Here is a 24,346-nt window from a genome sequence, read left to right as displayed (position 1 = left end):
TAAACTGGGGCAGATACTATGAAAAAAAGGCATGGAGATTCCTTAATCTAAAAATGTAAGTACCATATGACCCAGCACTGTGTCTCTTAGGTATCTGTCCTCAAATATGAAAATGTTAACTCAAAAGGATTTATGCAGCCCTATGTTTGCAGCAGCATTATTCTCAATAGCCAGGATTTGGAAGCCACCTAAATACTCACTGACAGACAACTGGATACAGAGGCGGTGGTGGCTACATGCAATGGTTAATTGCTCAGCCATTCAAAAGATGAAAATTGTGCCTTTGTGACAACATGGATGGAACTTGAGGCGAAATAAGTCAACATGAACCATTACTACATGGTTTCTCTATTTGGAATATAAATAACCAATGCAACTGAACTAACAAATCACAACAAAAGCAAACTTCAACTCAGTGAAAACAGTGTTCATCAGTGCAGAAAGACAGGGAAGGAAGCATCCTTTTTATTTTAGGGAGGATTCGGGGGGTGAGGCTTAACCACCTGTAGAAGATGCACCCCCTGAAATGTGTGCAGTTTGGTAAGTCAATAAAATATTATTAAATTCAATTATTTAAATAAAAATAATTTTTAAATTTCCCATAAAAATGGATGGCAACTGCTTCTTCATTTTAGGCCACTTTGACTTACTATTGACCTCACAGGAATGCTCTGGGATCATGGGAGAAACTTATACCTACCCATAAGTGAGGAGCACAGAGTCAAAGCAGTAAGGATAGGAGTAAGCCCACTCCACAGCTGGTCTCCAAGAGCAACCCTTATGGCAGAACCCATGACCCTTTCGCCCAGGGAGAAAACCAGTGGATGGGAAAGCCTTGCTCGCCCCTGCTCTCTCTTTCCTTTCTTTTTCTAAACAGCAAGTGGGAAAGGCTTGCCCCTGGGTGGGGGGGGGGGGCACACCCTTACTTCAGTCCTCCCCAGGCCATGTGACCCTGGGATGCCTCCAATTCGCATGAGGTTCAGCACAGCCTAGAATCTCCTCCAGCCTACCCCCATGCTCTCCCTCCATATAGGCAGCCCTCCTCCCCACTACCCGCTACCTTTCAGTTGCCTCCACATTTCACTCTCTTCACTAATTTTTTCAAAATGTCAGTAGCAGTGTCAGACATTTCACTGCCTGAGATATTCTAAGTGTTGCCCACAGCACTGGATGCCAGATACCCTTGCCACTCCAACTTGCTAAGCTCCAGCCAGTTTCCATCTCTCAGGCGCTGCAATCAGGTTTACCTCAGGCCAGGTCAGTCACCAGCCTGGGCAGCCCCTCCCCCGAGCCACCTCAGTGAGTCAGTCTCAACTTCCCCTTCAGACCTCAGCCTCCACCAGATTTCCTTAGAGTCTGGCCTGACCCTGTGAGGAATCTCCTGGTTTTTCCTTTTGGACCCTAACACAATGCAATTTATATTGCTACACATAGTTTTTAATTTTATGTAAAAATTTCATTTATAATTTATAAAGATATAATGCACAAAGGATACTTATATAAGTAGATATTTATGTAAGTTATTTATTCAAATTTATGTGAATTATAAATATATAAATATTGTATTTATAAAATTTAATTCTGATGTAGGCCCTCCCTAGTGGCGCAGCGGGTTAAAGCACAGCACTGAGAAGCTAAAGCCACTTCCTCATGAGTTTGATTCCTGCCTGCCCTGGAGGTGACCAGACCTCTCCTGACTGGCCCGCTGCTCCCCTCAGCAGTGTACTTCGTCGATCTACCTGTTCTGCTCCCCACTCTGTCTTTGGTGAAGCCTCTCACCGCCCCTGAGCCTCTGGCCTGTACCCCAGCTCTGTATGTACAAATAAATAAATATTTTTTAAAAAAATTTAATTCTGATGTAAATATTCATTTATAAAATTTCTATGCAAATATTTGTGTATTTTTTGGACTATCTCTTCCCATGTCCCACCCTACTAGCCCAGATACTTCATAAGAAAGAAACTATAGCCTACAGCATGGGAGGAAATTCAGATATTGAATGAGTGACTGACTCACCTCATGAGTGAATGTAATATATTGGGGATGTGAGATACAATCCAAGCAAACAGGAAGGTAACAACTAAAGGATTCCAGGTGACCCTCTGCGTGGGCATTGCTAATGGGAGGAAGCTCGCTCCCAACCCATCCCCTCCCCCAACAACCACCCCCAAACAGGCACCACACCAGGCCTTATCCTTCCATGTAAGTACTGTCCTCATCCCCCTTGAATAAAAATGCCCTTGGGGACCAGCCAGATCAGCTACAGCAGAGCACAAATGAAAACCAACTCTCTCTGCTTTGGTCTAAAGGACCCAGAGCTGCAGGCAGAGGTGAAGAATGGACAGGGCATGGCAGACCTCTCCTGTGTTACCCTCTGTTCCCCTTAGTGCATTTCAGTAGGCCCACCTGTTCTGCTCCCCACTCTGTCTCTGGTGAATCCTTTCACCCCCTGCACCTCTGGCCTGGACTCCAATTCTTGTATGTATGCATAATCTTTTTTTAAAATTTAAAAAGAATGGACATGTGCAAGGAAGGACCGCAGAAGTAGAATGGGGAGTAAAGGATAGAAAAGAAAGCAGAAGGAAGGTGCTGGAGTCACTGAGCATGTATGAAGGAAATATTTTGCCAAATACCAAAACCACCCACAGGTTTCCTGGAGCCATATGACCAAGCCACGCAGTCATCATTCCCTTAACAGGCTCCTTGGGCTCTGTGCTATATAGCACAAGAGAGTGTCTCCAACGTGAGCCCACTTAAAATATATTTGCACATGTAAATGCACGTACATATATACACACAGTGTGCACACAGACATGAGATTTTTGCAGCATTAGAAAGAATGAAGGTAGGTTTTCACCCACAATATTAGAAAGAAGTTCACATTATATGATGAATTAAGAAAACCAAGATGCAAGATATTTATGCGATGATTCTATTTCTGGGAGAAAGAAATCATGAAGAGGCAGCTAGAAGAAGAGGAAATTTGCCCCATGCTGATTTACTCACTCACTTCATCATCGAAATCTCTATGCAAAGTCACCACCTCAGAAAGCCCTCCCAAACGACCCGAGCACTCTCCAGCCCCTAACCCTGTTCACTTTTCTTCATAACTTTCTCCACATCACCTTCTGTATGTCTCTTTACTTTCTGTCTCTCACATTAGAATATAAGGCCCATAAGAACAGTGTCTCAAATGGTTTTGCTCAGTCCTAACGCCCTAGCAACTAGGACAGAGCCCAGCACAGTAGGCCCTCAGGAAATATTTTCTGAATGAACGGACATAAATTTCAAAGAAGCAACCCTAGAGAGCAGAGCGAGTAAGAAGTGGGTAACAAGCCCCCACAAGTGCTAGAGGAGATGCAGAGAAAGAGGAGCATTTTTACTTTGCTGGTGGGGATGTAAACTGATGCAGCCATTTTGAAGCACAACCTGGATTCACCTGAAAACACTAAAAATGGAAATACCATATGACCCGGCAATCCTACTCTGGACCTCAAACCAAAGAATGTGAAAACAGGCCCTCCCTGGTGGTGTAGCGGGTTAAAGCACAGCACTGAGAAGCTAAAGCCACTTCCTCATGAGTTCGATTCCTGCCTGCCCCAGAGGTGACTGCATGGCGAGGCAGACCTCTCCTGACCGCCCGCTGCTCCCCTCAGCAGTGTGCTTCATCAATCTGCCTGGTCTGCTCCCCACTCTGTCTCTGGTGAAGTCTTTCGCCACCCCTGATCCTCTGGCCTCTACCCCAGTTCTGTACGCACAAATAAATAAATCTTTAAAAAAAAAAAAAGAATGTGAAAAACAGCAACCCGAAAAAACCACGGGCTCTTCAATGTTTACTGCAGCATGATTTACAACAGCAAGGACTTGAAAATAACCCAGTGCCTACTGATAGAGCACTGAGGAAGATGTGGTCTGTCCACAAATAGAATACTAATGTGTGACAAGGAAAGACAGAAATGTTATCACTTACAGAAAAATGGAAAGAGTATGAAGAAATAATGTGCAGTAAAGCAAGTCAAAAGACAAATATCGGACATCTTCACGTATATGAGTAAAACAAGGGATCTGACAGATGAAGGGACAAAGCCATATAATCACAAATGAGTGGACTTTCACAAAGTGAGGTTTCTGTGGTTATGAGGACGAGGGGAGGGAGCAGGGAGAAAGGGCGTGAGAGGGACTGTGGAGGAGGTTGTTTTCCAGATCTCTGTGTCTGTTGTTCTGTGTTGCACTATTACTCTCCTGTTCCAACATTAAAGTCGCCACAGTGGAGGTAGGACGGTCTCCCCTTATCCTGAGCTGATCTCTCTCCCTTGTGCCTTCCCGTTGTCACCACAGAAAAGAACTGAGCCAGGACTGTTCCTCTGACGATCCACCACCGAGTGCTCCTTTCTGTGAGCTAAAGGGCCCCGAGTTCCAGCTAGTGAACTCAGAAGGAACAAGAAAGGCCTTTCCCAAGGAGAGGCTTGAGGGGAACAAGTTCCCTTATGTTTAAGGCAGAAGAGCATGACATAAACAATTCAAGACAAGGGGCAAAGGTACAAAAATCTAAAAAGGGAACATTCCCTCTACTAATGAAAGAAATCACAGCAATAACTAGGTCCTCTTTCCTGTGTGGCCTGGGACCCTGATGCAGTCTAGTTGTGGCTTTTTAGGCTCCTGCCATATACCAGGCCTCCAGGCTTGGCATTTGCTCCCTAAAGCAGGTATCTGGGGAGAACAGGGGACTGGAGTTTCCTAAACCGTCACTTCCCTTCTCAACCAGCAACTCATGCACTGGTCAGGAATAGGTGACCCCCACCCCGGCATCCTCTTTCATGGCAGATTCTACACAGTGGCCATCTCCATGCTTCTGCTGGTCAGCCATACATACCAGGGCAAGGCCAACAGACACCCTCTGCAGCCTCGCACAGGAGGCAGATCTCTGCTGAGCTGGCACAAGCTCCATAAATCAGGTGTAAAAACACCTAGAAGATTCCCAGCCCCGGGACTTTCAGGTCCTCGTGTTGACACAGGGAGTGTCACCCTCCAAGGAGAGTCCCCCTCAACTGGTGAAAAGCATCATCTTGCCCTCTAAGCTTGGCAATAAAAAAAAAAACAAGAAAACTCACCTGGGTAGCCAAAGTGGCCACAGAATTAGATACAATCATCCCCTCCCCGGCTGTTTGAAAGTCCCCAACAGGCCTCCTCACTTTGACAAAAGCTGATGTGCGTCCCTGTTTCTCAGGATGGAAGGAAACCTGAAGAGATTTGCAAAACAGGCTTCGGCGTGGGCTTTATGGTTACTTTTCTAGAAGTAGCCCCACCTGGAGCAGAAGCGAGGCCCCGCCCAGCTGCTTCCCGGAACTGCTCTCCACACGTGTGCATCCTCCCTGCCTGCCTGCTTTCCCCAGATCAACGTGTGATCTCAGGTGTGAAGTGTTACTTGGCACGATTTAGCAGGTTATTTTGGAAGGTCTGGGAAGGCTCAAAATGTTTCCAAAATGAATGCTAATTGCTTCTTCACTTTACATCACCTCAATTTGTGAAGGTTTCATAGGAACATGCTACTCTCAGGTAGAGGGAGAAACCTGTGTATGAATTGTCTAAACAGTGTGATTAATAGTGACAAGGACGACTGGTTTTTAGAGCAATTATGACATGAACTGACTCTTCTTCCGCCTGAAGTAAGTTCGCTTCCTAAGCCAGGTGCTCTTCGTCTGCTCCATTAGGACCTGCCCCTCTCTGGCTCCTTTGGGCTGTGTTTTAAACTCTTAAAGCCTCCCTCTTAGATCATTTCTTCCAGTACATAATGTCAACTTTTCCCATTCTCTTTTTAAAAATTAAGGAAAGCAACACTTGCTCTTTTTCTCGTGTGTTAATTTCTTCACTGCGTACATTGGCTTCTCCTTGCCAGAATGGCCTTCACTTCTGGCCACATGAACTCCATAAAAACTGGGTCCCAGGGCCCTCCCTGGTGGCGCAGCAGGTTAAAGCACTGCACTGAGAAGCTAAAGCCACTTCCACATGAGTTCAATCCCCGCCTACCCCGGAGGAGATCCACATGGTGTGGCAGACCTCTCCTGACCCGCCCGCTGCTCCCCTCAGCAGTGTACTTTGATCATCTGCCTGTTCTGCTCCCCACCCTGTCTCTGGTGAATCCTCTCACCCTCCGCATCTCTGGCCTGTACGCCAGTTCTATATGAATAAGTAAATAAATCTTTAAAAAAAAAAAAAAAAACTGGGTCTCAGGCCCTACCTGAGTCTCATCTCTCAGTCTTCACCTGTCTTCTTCACCAGTCTTCACTTGGTCCCCAGCTGAGATTATGGCTGGCTCCCTCCTCTGGAACAACCTCCTCTGTCTGCTACACCTGGTGTGTTCAAGGTCCCTGTCCTAATTCTCAAGGTGAATGTGACTGTCCCCCAAGAATGTATCCCTGGCCTCTTCTCCCAGTCCTGTCAACCCTAGGTGAACCTGTATTTAACTCTCACCATTGGGAAACTCCCTCTGAATCAGGGCTCTTTTAACTTCAGACCATAGGTCTCCCACTTCCAGACATCTTCACAGAGAAATCCGACCTGGAGTACCCACAAATGGGTTCAAGCACTTCTTAATTCACCCTCTGAAGTCTCTCTGCTCCTCCCTCTCTTCCCCCCAGCCCTCTCTAAGCAGACACAGGCCTGGTCTCCCCCTCATGACAGCCTTTGGTCCAGTGCTGGGGCGGGGGCCGGGGCAGGGGTGGGGCGGGAGAGGGAGGGTAATTGGGAACTATTGCATCTACTGGGCTCTCACCTCTACTCACCTCTAGACTAGCCTATCCTGTCTTTCTTGGCTCCACCTTCCACAGTGCTTTGTACATAGTAGTTACTTTAAAAAAAAATTAATTAAAACATCCTCAGCACCACAGCTGGAAGGAACAACATCCACTTATGTTAGCACGAACATGTTATCTGCTTTTTAACGTTATCAATCCCCCCTCTAGGCAACTGTGGGTCAGTTTCTTTGCAATACACTGGAAAGAATGACTGCTACTGCTAGGATGAATATTAATACTAATACTGTTAATAATGACAAGAGACCTGGACCAGGCACCATGATAAGTGTCAACAGGGATCCTTACATTCAATCTTATCAGCTACTCTACTTGATAAGGAGTAGCTTCTTTGCATTTTACAGGTATGGTAACTGAACAAATGAAAATGCAAGGAACTTTTCTGCCTTCAGGAACGCTAATCCAGCCCAAGAGGACAGGCCCTGGACACGTTACAACGTGCTGAGTGAAGAATATAGCACAGTTGTGAACACACAACATGGGATAAAACAAGGAGGCGTAACAGGGACTTAACTCAAGCCAAGGGCCAGAGACACTTTACTGGAAAAATCGTGCAAGTGGGGATCTGAAGGAGAAAATCACAATAAGTCAGCAAAAGAGGAAGGAAGAACAAGCCACAGGAAGGGACCAGGCTCCCTTGAGGACGCATGATCCCACGAGACCAGGCGCCAGTTTTGGAAAAATCTCCAAAACAGAGCACCATTCCCTGAAACTGGCCCGCACCCAGGAGGGAGAAAATCCACTTCTGCCTGCCTGGGAATTGGGTTCAGTGACTAAGCACTGTTCCCCCCTCCCATTCACATCTAGTCTCAGGAGGTAGAGACATGCTTATAAATGAATCTCTTAAGGAATTCAGATTTAAAAATCCTTCAGGGGGCCATATTATCTTAAGAATTTATCCACCAGTTATTAACAATGTGATTAGCAGGGTTTTCCAATTTACCGAAAATGCAAAAACTTCCCCAAAGTCCACAGAAAAGAGTCCATGCTACCAAGTCAAAGAGGTTTTGTTTCAGAGTAATAATAATGCCACTCGATGGGGATGGGCCGCTCAGCCAATTCCTGCAAGGGGGTTACCCCCTCTCAGCAGAACAAAAATATGTTTCTTAAGTTTGCAACCTGAGGCATCACTCCCTGATATTTGTCTTTTTTTTTTTTTCTTTTTCCTTTGCCTCTAACAAAACAGAATCATCGCAAGCCCTTTCCTATGGTACTAAATTATCTGTGTCTCTCTCACCATAGCCCCGATGTACTATAAATACACAGTTTTGGTGACATAAACACAAAGTTTGATTGTGCTGGTAGCTTTGACAGACAGCACTGCAGAAAGTTGTTTAGAAATTAAATATCTAAAACAAGCTATTTTAAAATCCAGGGCCCTCACTATTTCACGTCTGCAATGAAGAAATTTCATCTTGGGGAAAGCAAGCTGTCTTTCACACCATATGGCTAATGGTGGTGCATAGCAATTAGCCAGGCTGATTAATGGTGAACAGACTCTAATTTTATGCTTATAATTGAGCCCGCATTTGCACCCCTGGTGCAAATTCAGCACATCCCAACTTCCACTTACAACCGGCAAGAAATCAAGAGAAATAGGATAGCGTGGAAAGTGAGAATTTTTTTCCTAAAGCCCCCTAAAGAGCATCAGATTTGCAATTTAAAAGACTGTTAGCCTCACAATAGATGACAGGTTTGTGTAATAGGGTCATGGCGGCCTGATAAACAAACAGTACCCCATACACATCTATAGGCAGCCAGCAAAACGTAATCTGTAACATTAGCAGGATGACATTTTGAATATGGCTTTTCCCTTCTAGCCCACACAGTACAAACATCATCATTTGCTTTCAGTGGCTTGAGAATTTTATTTTTGCTATTTTTATGTTTCTGAAAAATAGAAAGAACATCAGCAGTAAAGCACAGCGACCAGTATAATAAAGTACTTTGGACCAATGAATTTTAAGAACAAGAAAAATATAAACTGCATTAATAGGGGGTAGGCTTGTGTGTGGAAGGCATAATGTAGCTTGAAGTATTTCAAGAAGAGAATGATTTCTAGCCTAGTCCAAACATGTACAGATATGAGATGCAAATCTAGGATATACAGATATTAGTTGGCCTATTGCTTGAGATCTGTCTTCCTGTCTCTCCTATTTTGCCAGAATCACACACACTGGAACATGGCAAATTCATTCTAATGACATGCTAATTGTGGGAAGCTAAAATAGAGAGCTGGTGGGAGAAACACTGATACGAAGGAGGTCATTTTTTTCATGTTTTCAAAATGACTTTACTCATTTAATTCTGAAAAAATGCAACTCGGCTCTAATTGTACAACTGCTATCTACAGCACAGCACCAATTTTGCCTAATAACATCTCCTATGAAATCCATGACATTTTGGGACTCTCGCAGCTTTAAACCTAGAGGAAAGCAACCTGCTTTTGGAGTAATTAACAAGTTTTACAATCACCGAACTGAAAACTTGTGAAACTCCAGTGTATTTTAGAATAATATATTAGATGTATGTTTGGGGAAAAGGAAATTTTTATATACACACAAAATTATAGTTCTGGAAGGAGTGAATAGGCAAGATTTCACAAAGGAAACACACTAAGCCCTTTCTATTTGGTTTCCACCTGTAGAGTTGTAAGATGTTTTGCCCCCAAGTGCACAAGCAGCAGATAAAGCCCAGCCAGGCCAAAGTGGCAGCTGACACCCTAAACGGATTGGTCAGTAACAGTCAGGAGCCAAGCTCACTCCGTGCCAGGGAGAGCCTGCATGCCTAACAAAGCAATTAGTAGCCCTTCTCTGATGCACACTGGCATCTTCATGCTTTATCCAATTACGCAGAATAGATCAGGAGCAAAGTGCTGGTGTTATTTTTTGAAAAATAAGATTCCTAAGCTGTAAGTTAAAAATTGTTTTCCCATGCAGAGGACTGACTGAGGCCATGGGAGTGAATTGGGTGCTGCTAGCCTGTTTTTGTGTGTAGCTTTGGTTACAAACAAAAAGCATTCAGACACTCGATCATGGATGACATGAATTTTTATACCTTCCAGAGACTAGGCTTTGCCATCCACTCTAAAGCTCGCTATTGCTGAGAAATACTGGCCATGTTGTTGCAGTTGTATGCAAGGAAGCTAAGATGAAGCAATCAGGGGCAGAAGTGGGGAGCAACATCACAACCTATTTAAGAAGTGATAATGCCTATGTATGGGGGACCATATTTTTAAGGGAGAGAATTAAAAGGGGAGAATATAACTTTAAATCTTTTCCAAACAGCCAACTTCTGCTGCAATGAACAGAACCCTTACTCATTTTACTAGCAATGTAGTTGAGCACATATACTAACACTAAAAGGCTTATACTGTATTTTATTAGATTGGAAAGGGGAAAGGGAAAGGTACCGCTTCGTGCCCATTAGCAGTATGATATCAAAATGGAAAACTACATCTTTCAAGATGAAATCCAATAAATAATTGAGAACCATAGGATGCCTGATACTATACTACCAAATACTCACATCGAACAGTTCTTTTTAGATTGTCCAACACAAGCCAAATAAATGTACATCCAGAAATGCAGCTGAGTTCACCTAGATTTGCCATGCAAATTCATCTTCTCTTGACTAATTAAGGAGAGAACATGTTATGCCTTACCTGCACATGATCTCGTGTGTGAGCAGGACACGGCACATTTCGGGGTTCTTATCTTGGCCTTCATACACTATGGCCTGTAAACAAAGGTGGGATTTAAGTTAAGAATAGGACTGAGTAGCAGAGAATGAATGGTCACAACTGAGTTCCAGACCACTTCACTACTCCCTCTGGCCAGTTAGCTGATAGAACCAAAGATCTGATGAGGCTGATTGTTTCAAATATACTGTTTAGCGATCAACCCAAACTGAGTAGAAGAGGGCATGTTTCTTCTGCATATTTTTGAATAACATAATAGATGTGTGAGAAAAAAAAAAAGGAACAGACAATGCTAAATCAAAATAAACCCCAGAAATCTGAGTGTAGAATAGAGGGCACCAAAGGGGAGGGGTGGGAGCAAAGAGGGGAGGGTCCACAATGGGCTGTGGTAGAGGGTTATGGATGTGTTGGTGGTGGGTGTGGTGTGGTGATCTACACTGAAGAGGTGGGAACCTGTACCCCTAAATCACATACAGTGTTGCCAACCCATGTTACCCCCACTTTAAAAAAATGCATATAGCAGAGGTATATTCTTAAAATGGGGAAAAGGAGATGTTATATACATACATAGAGTTATTGAAAAAGTTAAAGTAAGGGATTTCAATAAGGGAACACATAAGTGCTTTTCATTTGATTCCACCTGTAGAGGTCACAACCACCTTGCTGCAATACCTATTTGGGGGTTAGAGTATGAGATGGGATGTCCTTCTAGATAAAAATAAATTGAATCAACTAGAATGTTTAGCAAATTGAGATACCATGTGTGGACTGGGTTTTTACCTGACATATACTTGCCGCTTCACTTGTTACTTCTAGCCCCAAACTTTGAAGAGGTGGGAACCTATACCCCAGAGGTGGGAGTATAATTAATGAGTCCATTCACTAGCTGTGTCTTCTTTGAGATGATTCATCAATCAGAAAAATATCTATCTTCCCTCCAACAAGCTGAGTACACCCAACCAAACAGGAATCCTGGCTGGCATATGCTGGGTGTCGGCACAGTTTTCTCCTTAACTCAGACTCCCATGTGACTCCCAAAACCTAGAATATCCAGCCAGCCCTACCCCCAGACAAGTTGCTTTTTTCTGTTTTTAGTGAAATGTGCACAAATGCTTGCTTAAGACCACCAGAAAGCTTCCCTGGGACCTGTGCTCCTTGACATATTTGCCTATTAATACCTGAGCCAAAGAAACACCACTACTGGTAAGCAGTGCTCTGCATGGGGACATGTTAACTAACATAACACTGTATCACTGCATATTCCTAATGTAACACAGCCTCCAATTGTAAATAAACTGACTTTCACACATCCAGATCACCCTCCATTTCTTGGTGACAAAAACACTCAAATGAATCAGATACTCTCCTTCTCTAGTACATACAGATGTTGCAGTAGCTATCTGGTAGTTGGCTCTAAGATTCTTTCTTTATGAATCTGGCACTTTGAGAACCTGGAAAGGATAGGACCTGCCTAAGATAGTGTGTCAGAACTCCAAGGTGGTGTTAGTTATAGCATCTAATTCATTACAAAACAAAAATTACACCCACCAGAAAAATGACCAAAAGAGCCTACACAAGAGAAAACATTTCTCTACTATTGACCCATCAAAACCATTGTTTTATGGTTAGCCTATGAGGACTATAGATTCTTAATGTTTTTCTTCAACCTAATTTTAGCCATAGAAAAGTTGCAAGATTATATAAAGAATTCCAAAGTACTCTAGATTATACAGAGTCCTCAAATGTTCATGCTTGAGTAAATTCGCTTTATTCTTTTCTCTCTTCCTATTTTCCCCCCAGACATTTATTAGCAAATTGCAGGCACACCCTAAATACTTCAGCCTGTGTTTCTTAAAAACAAGGAATTCTCTTACATAGCCACAGTACAATTATCTGAAACAGAAAATTAACATTGATACAATATAATAATCTAATACACAGACCATACTAAATTACACCAATTACCCAATAATGTGTTTTATGGCTAAAGAAGGCCCAATACCAATCACTGTTTTCTGTTGGCTTGTCACTTTAATATGGAACATTCTAAGGCTCCATACTTCATGGCAGTGACACTGTTGAAGAACAGAGGCCAGTTATTTTATAGAACATCCTCAATTTGGGTTTGTCTGATGTTTCCTCAGATTTAGACAGAAGTTATGCAAGTTAGGCCAGAATACCACAGACGTGATGCTGACAGTTTCTCAGTGCATCTAGTCACACTGTCAACTAGTTCCATTCCTGGCAACATAAACGCTGAGCATTTGGGTAAGGAGCTGCCTGCCTCCACCAGTGATCATGAGCCAGATTCCCACAATGAAAAGTTACTACTTCGCCTGATGTAATTCAGAGATGTGCTCAGAACAGAATCTAGATTGTGTTCATATCATATTAAATCTCAAATTTTCATCCACTATTCTTAACAATCATTGATGATGCTTTGCTATATTCTTGAAAGACCTTTGAAATACCCAACAAGTTGCTCTAATCAGGAAAATGCATTAGGTAAATTGAAACCACTTTGAAAACCAAAATTGTATCTGCCTACTTTATTTACTCGGAGCCTGCTGAAAACTCAAAGAAACAATGGTAATAACTGATTACATTGTAGACATGGTGCAAAAACAATTGTAACCTGCATTTCTGCAAACTTCTATTATTACTCTTCGTTTCCTATTTCACTGAATGCCTCTATTTCAACTTTAGGTAGATTTCATGCTAAACTACTAAAATAGATTGATAAATAAATTCACAGATATGGTGGAGTTTCCCATAAAAAAAAAAGTTGTGGGGTTTTTTTGTTTGTTTGTTTTTGGCGTTTTGGGAGAAGGCCTCATTTTGATTCTTTCTAGACAATTTCCAGTATATTTAATAAGGCTGCTGGTTGCATTATAATCAGTGGGACCATGATGCTTTCGATTAAAGGTATACTGTAATGTTCCTGACTCCCCAAAACAGCAGCTGCTCTGTGGACTCCCAGGAACCCATGTAGTTGTCTTTGGGGAACAAGCATCATTTCTATAAGGTCAAGAACCTCCATAATCATCCCTTTCCCAAATGCCAAACAGCACTTCACTTCTGGCAACAGAGTTGAAATGGAGAAACTCTGTATAAATCAAAGAAGCAAGCAAAGAAAAATGAAAGCTTGAGTTTGGATGTGCCAAGTACAGAAATGATGTGAGGAAATGGATTCTTGAGGTTTCTGTGTCCCTCTCCTGGAAGCCTCCACAGAACAGAATTTTTTTAGCATTTACACACAAAAAGAGAAGCACTGTTTCTAGGGCTTCTGAAATAAAAGCAAACAGGAGTATTTTCTCTGTCCTCTGGAGTAAAAGCAAAATCCTACAAGTGAAGGAAACTAGAACCCAGGTAACTGGGTTCCCTGTAGATTGGAACTCACTGTCAAAGGCAGATTCACCTCCTACCTACCCTAAGTGCTTTTTGCTGCTGAAAAGGCTACTAAAACAAATGCACACACACACAATCAGATAAAGGTATGGACCAAGAAATCAACATTCTGATGAGATCTAATACAAGAGAAGATGATACATTTATTATGATGAATGTCTCCAATGCAAAGTATCAACAATGACAGACTTTTAAAAATGCCACCAAGATATCCCTCTAGCTTTGACACAAGTGATAGCCACACATTAATCTCTCTCTTCTCCATTTAGCTCCCACAGTTCAGCAAATCCAGATTTTAAGCCTAAAAGGAAAGGGATCCTCTAACACCCACTTAGGGAGAAGTTTCTGCTTTTCTTTCTAATTTAAATATGTGCCTCCATGGGCCATGAATAAAGCTCATTGAGGCTGGATCAGCTGGGAGATTGCAGAAGCATATAAACAGCATTGACTATTTTAAGTGAAACCATTTTAATAGACAGCTGGTTTAGGGCCCAGACAATGGAACACCAAGAAGAGGGCTTATTTTCATCCTCCATAGTAAATCATGCGTCTGCTTGCTATGCGGAGGTCTGCTGTGAGGGTGACAAAGACAGCAGTGGTTTAAATAAATCAATGTGTTTATCAGGAGTAAGGGTGGGAGGCCTGATACTGAGATGAGCAGGAAGTGGGGAGAAAGCTTATAAAATATACAATTTAAATAAATGAATTGATAGTGGGCAAAGTAAGCTGAGTTTTTAACCAAAGAAACGAAAAATACAATATCAAGTAGAAAACAATGTTTCTATTAATCCTGCCAGGGGCAAGTGAATCCCTTAATGGGGCAGGAATGTGTGTATAGGAAGAAAAGGGAAACAATAAGCAGTACTAACTTCATCTCAATTTTAAAAACCTGATGGAACTGGTAAACAAGTAGTCAAAACTTGAAATAGTTGGAACAGATTTTTTTTTTCTGATATATTGGCCTCCTCTTTTTGATAGCCTCCTCTCATAAGCAGGGGGAAAAAAAGCACAATTATTTTGAATACTCTATTAACTCTTAGGTTGAAGGGTTTTCCCCAGAATAACTTTTTACAATTAGCAACACAGAAAAAAGAACAGAAATGGTTAAATTTTGACAACCCTAAGCAACAATAGTACAGGAGATTTACTGTTAGAGAAGATGGCATCAATTTCATATGCCCAATTATCAGTTAATATATAGCATCATCAGAAGGAAATCAAACAATAAACATATGAAATCTACCTAGGTTTCACTGTTTCAGAAGCATCTTGCAAAGTATGGATCATCCCTGTTTTCACAAAATATGACTTGGACTACGGAGTTCATTGATACCTACTATGGTGAAAACCATACCATAAAATGAAAAAAAGGAATATACACCAAGACCACACTTCACTAGGAAGCCAAAGGAAATACTAAGAACTGGGGGTGGATTTTCTTTGTTTACTTTCCTAATAGTTTTAACTCTTTGTTTTCCATGCCAAAATATAGAAGACAAAGAGAATACATTTGACTTTGGGTCATCAAATTCTGAAAAGTTTTTAAGACCAAAATGTTTTTATTAAAAGTCTCTCTAAGTTTACCACAAATAACAGAAGACCTGTCATCATTAGTTGAGAAAAAGAGAAAGAAACAAGTAAATGCGGGTTATCTACAACTCACAAAAACTCCAAATTTTCCATTTGATTCAAAACAGTGACTCTGAAAATATGTTATTCCTTTCTTCACTATCAAAATAAAAGGCCAAACCTAATTTGTCACTTAAAGGATAAGTTCATTGAATGTATAAAGTGCCTTCACCAGAACTGAAGAATTCTCTAAATCATACTGTCAAGAGCCTTTGGTAGCAAATTACCAGGAATTGAAACTAATCAAAAATAATATGAATACCTACAACATCAACACACTGCATTATTAATCCTTACATTCAATCACCAAGTTCCACTGCTTGTCATTAAAAAAAGTGCTAGCTACTGTGGTACTAGAAATTTCCAGTAGGTGAAGGAGCCCTGGTTAAAAATAAAACAGTGCCAAAGAAAATACTACCAATCTGACATTTCATAAACAATTGTGTCAAACAGCAATCCCGGATTAATAGTGGGATAAAATAAAAAATTATTTTGCTTCAATTAGCAGTTTGACTACTGGTGAGCAAATTACAGAGATGTAATTTCAGCTCAGCAGCAAAGCAGGCCCGTTTTCAGACCTGAATTAGGAAAGTTGCAAAAGAATGATATCATATTCAGTGTGCTGTTCAGTTACATCACAGCCCTGGATAAAAAGACAGTGTATCCCAAAAGCAGTTAGCTTTAGAATGCATCTTTTATGTCTCAAAGAAATAAAATCCCTTATATTATTCAAGTGTCAAGATAAAAACTGAATCATTCCAACAATCACATATTATATTTCTTTTTCTAGACATGATCAAAGATAATTTCACTCCTATGATAACTACATTTATATCTCTAGACTGGCTTGGTCAATCCAGTGGGATTATGATGATGATGATGATGTAATAATAATAATAATAATAATAAAGAAGCTCCTTTATTAAGCACTTAATATGTGCCAGTCACTATTCTAAGCACTTTACATTATGAATTCATTCCATGCTCACAACAGAGCTTCAAAGTAGGTGCTACTGTTATTTCTGTTAGTTTGATTCCAAATGCTTACATACTTGAATTACTCACTAAGACCAAATCAGTCTTGCTCAACAACTAGGTAAACAATTCACCAACATCCAAATACCCCTTTGCTTGTCTCAGCAATATAAGTAAAGACATAAGAACAGACTACCGTTGTAGTCAGACAAGTTCAATAAATGCATCACTACTAATATGTTCTTTTTTAATGCTGTTCAAACATTCACATGGAAACAGCTCTAGCGTAAATATCCCCGAACAAATGGCTGTATATTATCCAGGAGGGAGCAGTTGGACCGCCAGACTGGGGAAGTACTAGGCCATCTGGCTACGGCAATCTCTCCAAAACCATCAGCTTTGTTTTCACCCCCAGACTCCAAACAACACATTTTCCACTGTGATGAGTTTACATTTTCCCAAACACAGGTCCTGATCATGCATAAAAATTCCAAACTTCTTCATTCCTCTATGTGCAAGGAAATTTAAATCACCTGCATTTTTGTCTTGTTACCAAAGGAGAGAGAAAGCTGCTGAAATCTGGCTTTCTGACTATAAACTTGCCTGTTCTTGTTTGTTTGTTTGTTTCCCCAAATATATGAAAGGTCCTCTCTGCTGGCCCAGTGGATCCTTTTGTAATGTATTGATAGACTAAAAATGTGTTTATCTACCAATGAAGAGCCTGAACTGAAAGAGTTGTTCATCAAATCTACATAGCTGTGGTAGGATATAATAAAACAATCAATAAAAAAAAATGCACTGGCATCAATAACCTCCAGTACCGGGAACATCAAAAGAAATATATAAAGCAGATTAGCTGGCAAGAGAGCTATGACAGCCTTTCTGATTATTCTACCTTAGGCCCCTCACTGAGCAGAGATGTTTGAGGATCTCCTCACCTTCTCACCCACCTTTAAATGCATATATACAAGGATTATGTTGCTATCATTTTTCCCTTTCCAAAAATTAAAGCTTTTGGCTGGAGGCAGAGAATGTTTTGTTTCTGCTGACTTTATAGAGTAGGTACTTCTTCTTTGCATTATAAAAATGTCACTTATTTAAAGCAAGATAGCAGGACAAGAGATAACTGAAAGGCTTTTTTTTTTTTTAACTATTTAAAGATAAATGACTCACTGAAGCAATCACAGTACATAATCATATTTCAAATACTACAGGAAATTTTTCAGTGAGGCACTTTAAATCTCAGACCTCCACACTGGGTTCATTTCAGCTTCTGCAATAGATACAGTTTCTGAATACAACAGTCATGGACTTCGGGAGCACCAGGCCTTTGTACACGCTCACTAATGGAATACCAAAAACAGCCATGACACAAAAACAACCTATTTTTAGTCCAGCTAAACTTGGTTTTGAACAACCCTTCCCAAAAGCAAGTCCCTGACTTTCTGGTTGGGGACAAATTTTTAAATGTCATGACATCCTTTGTGTTTTACAACAGAGGCATAGAGAGAGGGCAGTCACTCAGGTGCTTATATACCCACTCCTAAAGAAGCTTCCTCTTTCCTGCTAAAGTCCAAAATTAAGAGTCATCACCCAAAACAGTGTAATGACTGGCTTGGAAAAGGTGTGAAACACCGTGTCATGCCAACACATCTTGGTTGATTGAGTACATTTCTGTTTGATCTGAGCGCTACTAACTCCACCCAAAATCAGGAACATTTCTACAAAAATATAGACTGCATAGCAAGCTTGGAATTTTGCAGATTCCCCTATGTGCTTAAACCCCAACTTGAGAGTCAGAGAGATGGTATCATACACATAAAGCTGCACCTCTGCTATGAAAACTGTTAGAATAAATGCAGCTTGAAGAAGACACTTGTTTCCTTCTAAATTAATGATGTTATTAAAACTATCACATGACTGAATTTATCCCATTCTGCATTCTTACTATCAAAATTCCAAGTCTATCTGGAAGAATTTCACAGGAGAAAAAAAATACAACCTTATAATCACTCAACTTATGTCAAGACTCATTACTGTCTGAAGGGGTCACAGCATTCTTAACTAAAGTCAAAAATTTAAGAAATTTTAATTCAGACTTGATATTTAATTATCAGAGAATAATTTCAAGGTAAGCTAGATCAGAATCCACAGCCTCACTCATAGAAACTAAAGTATAAATAATTATGTCCCAGCAAAGGAAAGTTATGCTCCCTTACACTGATCTGCGTTTTGAAGACCATTGTATTCACTGTGTACACAAGAAGCTAACCTACTTCCCAAACTCTTACAATACATAATCATCGAACAAGCAACCGGATAATGGGCAGGAATTGCCTTTCAAAGTGAAAGCTACACAGAAGGCATTAGACAATTATTATGAAAGCAAACAGGTATGACTCAAAAAATCCCTTTTTCTTGATATTTTTAGAATGAATTCAGATAATTATTTAAACCTTTTTTCAGGTCACTCCCCACCAAAATATATAATTGCATACATTTGTAATTTTAACTTTCAGCGGGACGTCATACTATGGCAAATGACTTTCTTGTATCTGCTATTATTAAAATAAAAAAATTCTATCTTGTCCTGGTCCCTCTCCCAACTGATAGAATTTATGACACTAAGGAGTCAAAAGAATGCCTCAAGCTGTAGTTTTACTTTAGGCTCTAGATTTCATTACTAAAATGATATGTGATATTTTGCTTTATAAAAAAAAAGATTATTTTTCTGCCCTATGAAAGTATGTAAAGTCAGTTCATTTCATATGGAGAAATTAATTCTCAGTGGCAGTTTTCTTTTAAGGGTCCTAAAATTAAGTTTTGAGAGAAGTTAATCATGTCTAACATGTCCTAATTTTTCACTTTGTACAATTGTTCCTTTCATAGAGCTGCCTATAATTTAATATCTAAGTGACCAGTGTTACATAACCAGACAGGCCATATACACTATGTCATACAATTTTTACGTCTTAAAAATAAATTCAAATCAATATAGATATTATATCAATATAGACCGGTATTAGGATTCATACTATACCCCTCCCCCCTCCTATTTTTCCTCCTCTAATGAGAAAGGTATGAAAGGAAATCCAGGGTATCAAACAATTTTTTAAAAACAAAATTCCTGTCAAGACATTTTTGTTTTGATGCAAATTTTAAAGATATTACTGAAATCACACTTTTCTGTTTCTGTTTGACAGGGGATATTTTTTAACTGAATGCAATGTGTCCAAATCAAAGGTCATTATCCTATGTAACAAATCAAAACCATTTTGAAAAAATAAAACCCAAAATAAAAGTACAAATGTGGATTTACTGTGAATATCAATTAAGAATTTTTTTAAAACCTTCAAGAATATCAAATTTTTAGGCAAATAATTTCAACTAATATTAACTTATTATTTTTAAAAATACACTTCAGGTCACCATGCTTTCTACTTGGTTCACAATGAAAATTAGCTGTTATTAAATTGGTTCTTGCTGAGTTGATTTTAGAACTCCCAACAACTTACTAACATTTTATACAACATATTTTACACTTATCTAAAAACAGTTTTTAAATAAGCATATATATCCTAATTTGAAATCTTCCAAGAGAGTATCTATGAAAAAGGATCACCTCCCTTATTTTAAAGAAAACACTTTAAAATCACAATCAAACAAATATGTTTTCACCCTCTTGCTAAATTAGTGGTCGGTACACAATGGATAACTTTTCTCTTTGTCCTAATTTCTTTTCCCCACCCAATAAAGCTGTCTTTTTTTCTGTTGCTAAGTCCTTCAACTACCTAACCAGCTACTTAACTCTGAAACTAAACTTTTACTTAAAATTAAAAAAAAAAAAGCCACTCCTGTGCCTCATTAAAACGTCAAGCCTCTTTTCTGACTCGGCTCATAACTGTATCTTTTAAACCATAACTCACCCTTAATGTATACTGCTTGACACCCGCATGTTGGGGAGTTTTAGAAAATGCCTCTATGTGCCTTTAAGACCACAAGCTCACTCATGCTGCCTGGAGCCTTGCCAAAACTGGAAGCAAAAGCAGGAGCATTTTTGCAAAATATCCTCTAACAATTGTGGTCCCCACTTCCAGCACCGCCAGAAAATAATAATAATGTACGGAGAGGATCATCTGCTCTTTCTGCCCATCTTCTCATTTCTGGGAGACAGCCTTTGCCCTCCACCCGATTCCCTCCACTCTGCTTCCTGGGGGAGGCCGTGAAGGTTTGGGTTTCAAAAGTTCAGCTCACTCTGCACCAGGTCCCTAGGCACCTTTTAGGTCCCCTGGGGCTCCTGACCGGGTCAAAAGAAGTTCAGCAGTGTTCTCCCCACCCAGCACCCGTTGGTCTTAATTCACAAAGTCTGGGTCTCTCCTGGAAGGAAGGAGCCGTCGAGCCAGCCTCCCCACGCTGCGGTCCCCAAGTGCACATACGGGCTCCGGAGTCCCGAGCACCGGTCATCTGCCCGCGCTGGAGTTACGAGTTCAAGTCCCAGATCGTCTGAACTCTCACTATGGAGTAGTCAATTTCTTGACTCCCCCCAAATTGACCACCCTAGCTAGAGTCACCCCCGCGGCGCGAAATTAAAGAAACTTACTTGTTTCGTCATGGAGTCAATGAGGCGCACGTAGAAATCTTGCTCTGTCCTTATCCCTAGGGAGAAGGAGGGAGGATATGGGGAATGAGTGAGAATTAAGTAAGAAAGGATCTGCTACAATACAAAAAAAAAGAAGAAAACCCCAAACAAAGAGGTTCCAAGGCGCATTGGAACTTCAACTGTCCCGGAGAAGTTCAGCGGGACCCCCTCCCCCTTCTCCAGTGCCAAGACAGCGGGCCTGCTGACCTAACCCTAGCGCTACGGGACACCAGCCCCAAGCTGCGCAGCAATTGTGAACAGGGCAGGACCCCTACCTGGTTACTTGCCCTTCCCACAGCATGAGCTCTCTGCAAGCTCCCCCGGAACCATTAAGGTCACCAGCGCTTTAGTCCCTTGAGTACAGGGGACTTTAAGCCTGGAGTTTAGGTGAAGCCAAGGGGACAAGACAGTGGGGCAGCGGTCCAGCGAGGGCCGGACCCCGCACCTGGCTCCAGGTATGCGCTGGTCGGACAAGGTGCCTTGAGCCACTCAGGGCCCCCTTGGATGAAACCTCCTTGGGCGAAACTGTGGAGAGGTTGGTTAACCCTGAGGATGGTGGATGACTGAGTTTGCTCGGGACTCTTCTCTACAAGGAGCTCCGTGCACACTCTGCCTTCAACCCCGGTTCCTGCAGGAACCCTACCGGAGCCTCACCATTGCTGTAGAGGAGCTGGAGCCGGTAGTGAATCCCGTTATTGGTCTTTTCGCTGTTGGCTTCCTGGGTCGCAGCAGGACGCGAAGACACAGGGACGCAGGAGAGAGTTCGTCGTGAGCCAGCAACGCGACTTCGAGGCAACTTTCCCCAAGCCGGACCCGGAGTGGGCAGACAGACAGGCCCACGAGCAGCAGAAAGTGCGGCCAACGGTGATTCCGCTGTCACCTTCCCCCCCCCCTTACTGCCCCCTCTTCCCTTCCAGAAAATTCTGTGGGGTGCGCGCAAGCGATCCCCTTCCTAGGGCCTGGGGGTACGGGCCTGGGCCAGCAGAGGAGGGAGCTGTGAGTGGTCGCAAGGTCGAGGACGGGTTCATCCCTGGCGCCCTAGACTCTGGAGCGCTAAGAGGGGTTCTCCTTTCTCCAGCTCTAGGGACTCCACGCAAACTTTTTGGGGGAGCAGAATTTCGTGGCTAAGGAGCCCGGGTTCGCCCAGGACGGGAAGTGGATTGGGGAACCCTGCTCACGAGTGTTGTTGGATGTTTTGCACTAACAGAGGATTGTGCCTCCCAAGGCGCCTGGGCCTGCTCCCAGGTCAGGGACGAGGCGCAGCGGCGCTGCACCCACTTACTTTTTCTTTCTCCACGAACCCCACAAAGGCTGTCCTCTCGATCTCCACGGGCTGGCCCTGTCTGTCGTAGAGGGCCAGGACGAAGTGGAAGAAGTTGGATTTCCGAAGATTGGAAGGCGGCTGCTTCTCAAAGTGAGCCCGGGCCAGACCCACCCCGCTGCGGCCAAAGACGCAGAGTTAGACGGCTAAACCGGGCACCAACCCATTCGCTCTTCACATACCCCGAGTCCTCAAACACCCATGTCTTCTGCCTTGAAAACCCAGTGAGTCACCCTCCACCAAACCTCATGCCCCCTGGGCCTCCAAAACAACGGGACATGCTTGTCCCTGCAGAAGACAGGACACCCCCCCACACACACACACACACAATTGACTCAAGAGGTGTGAAAGTTTTGTCTGGGTTTTGCACAGGAAACTAAACGCTGCAAGCATTTTTCAGACCTAGTGTGTGCTATGTGGAGAGGAAGAAAAGTAGCACCAGGTGAGGTGAACTCCCGCCGGTGAAATAGAGCCTGTAGATTACAGCTCAGAGGAAAGGGAGCGTCGGGAATTGGTTCCCGCCATCGCCTCGAATCTTGCGTCTCAGTTCCGTGGGCAGGTGGGAAGAAAAGGGGAACATGCTCCGTTTCTCACTGCAGCTGCCTTCCTCCAGTAAACCTCATGCCCCCTAGCCAGCCGCCGGTGACCGGCTTCGGAAAGCCACATGGCCCCCCAAATAAAGCATGTGTCGGAAAAAACTATCTAAGTGTGGCACTCAGAACTGTCGGGGGTAGTCTCAATGGGAAGGGGAACGGGGGTGTTTTTTAAAGACCGATCCTGACAAAGTTTTGCTGTTTCTCAGAAAACCTCACACTCATTCTTGAAATCCTGCAGATGAAGGCTGCGGGCTGAGTGCGCCCGCCGGGAGCTGGAGGCTGGGGCTCCAGGGGCGACGGGTGGCCACTGACAGCCGGACCTGCCCAACACAAGGGCGCGCGCGCGCGCGCGCGCGCGCACACACACACACACACACACACACACACACACACATGCACGCTCCGCGCATACATAGACACACTTTCGCTTCCAGTCCAGTTACCCAACTCACTCTCACTACCAGCCACCCCCATCATTAAGCTCAGCTGGAATGGGAACAGTGTTACCGACACTTGTCCCGGCCCAGAGAAGATGAGGGTAATGTAATTAGTCATCTTCCTTCTTCCCTTTCCGCCCGCTCGAGTCCTTAGAGTCTGGGGCTGCTAAATTGCCCACTCCTCCAAGCCCAGCTGGTAGCCTGGAGGTGGGGCGGGGGAAGGCTATTTCTCACTTGGGACCAGGAGAAGGAGAAAGGGTGTTGAGGGTGCCCAGGAAAGTTCCCCCAGATCAATCTTCCAGTTCAATGCCTCCAGGTCACACAGTCTAGTAGTCCTGGAGATGAGTGGGAGAAGTACTGAAAGGGTAGAAGTGACAGAAAGTGGGAAGGACTTTTAGATGTCAGAATTTAAGTTAAGAGTTGCTGTTCTCCAGGTGGACTGAGAAAAACTGAAAGCTAGAGAAAGATGGATGGAACACCAGAAAGGAGAAATAAGAAAAGATTCTGGGGAGAGATGGATTAAGAAAAGAAGAGAAAAGGAGGTGAGGCAAGAGGAAAGAAAGAAAATGGGGAAAGAAATGAAAAGGAGGAGGATGGAAAAGGAGAGAGAGGAGAAAGAAAAAGAGGGAAAGGGAAAAGGGGTAAGAAAGAGGAGGGAAGAAAAGGGAAAAGGAAAGACGGTAGGAAGGAAAGGAAGAAAGGTTGGTGAGAAAGAAGAAAGGAAGACAGGGTGGGAGGAAAGGAAGAGGGAAAGTTTTTAAAGGAGGGGAAAAGGAAAGGAGGAAGAAGAGGAAGGAAGGGAGGGACAGACAAGATAGAAAGAAGGGAG

At 42.6% G+C, this 24,346-nt stretch overlaps 1 protein-coding gene across 2 annotated transcripts in view; it reads right to left on the bottom strand.

Moving 5' to 3' along the window:
• The window catches only part of EBF1 (early B-cell factor 1), a 380,177-nt gene extending 356,123 nt beyond the window's left edge, over positions 1-24,054 (bottom strand). For both annotated transcript variants that reach the window (XM_004689826.2, XM_012730074.1), the window contains exons 1-5: positions 23,752-24,054; positions 22,446-22,602; positions 21,818-21,881; positions 21,125-21,180; positions 10,477-10,550 (exon numbers count right to left, since the gene is read on the bottom strand). In XM_004689826.2, the coding sequence (XP_004689883.1) occupies positions 10,477-10,550; positions 21,125-21,136 (86 nt within the window). In that variant the 5' untranslated portion in view covers positions 21,137-21,180; positions 21,818-21,881; positions 22,446-22,602; positions 23,752-24,054. The remainder of the gene's footprint in view (positions 1-10,476; positions 10,551-21,124; positions 21,181-21,817; positions 21,882-22,445; positions 22,603-23,751) is intronic.
• Positions 24,055-24,346: the final 292 nt, after the last annotated feature.

Source organism: Condylura cristata, unplaced genomic scaffold (genome assembly GCF_000260355.1).
Source record: "Condylura cristata isolate star-nosed mole 26May11 unplaced genomic scaffold, ConCri1.0 scaffold00026, whole genome shotgun sequence".
Taxonomy (NCBI): domain Eukaryota; kingdom Metazoa; phylum Chordata; class Mammalia; order Eulipotyphla; family Talpidae; genus Condylura; species Condylura cristata.
The sequence above is the reverse complement of the archived record's forward strand: the minus strand, read 5'-3'. Positions and strand labels throughout refer to the sequence as shown.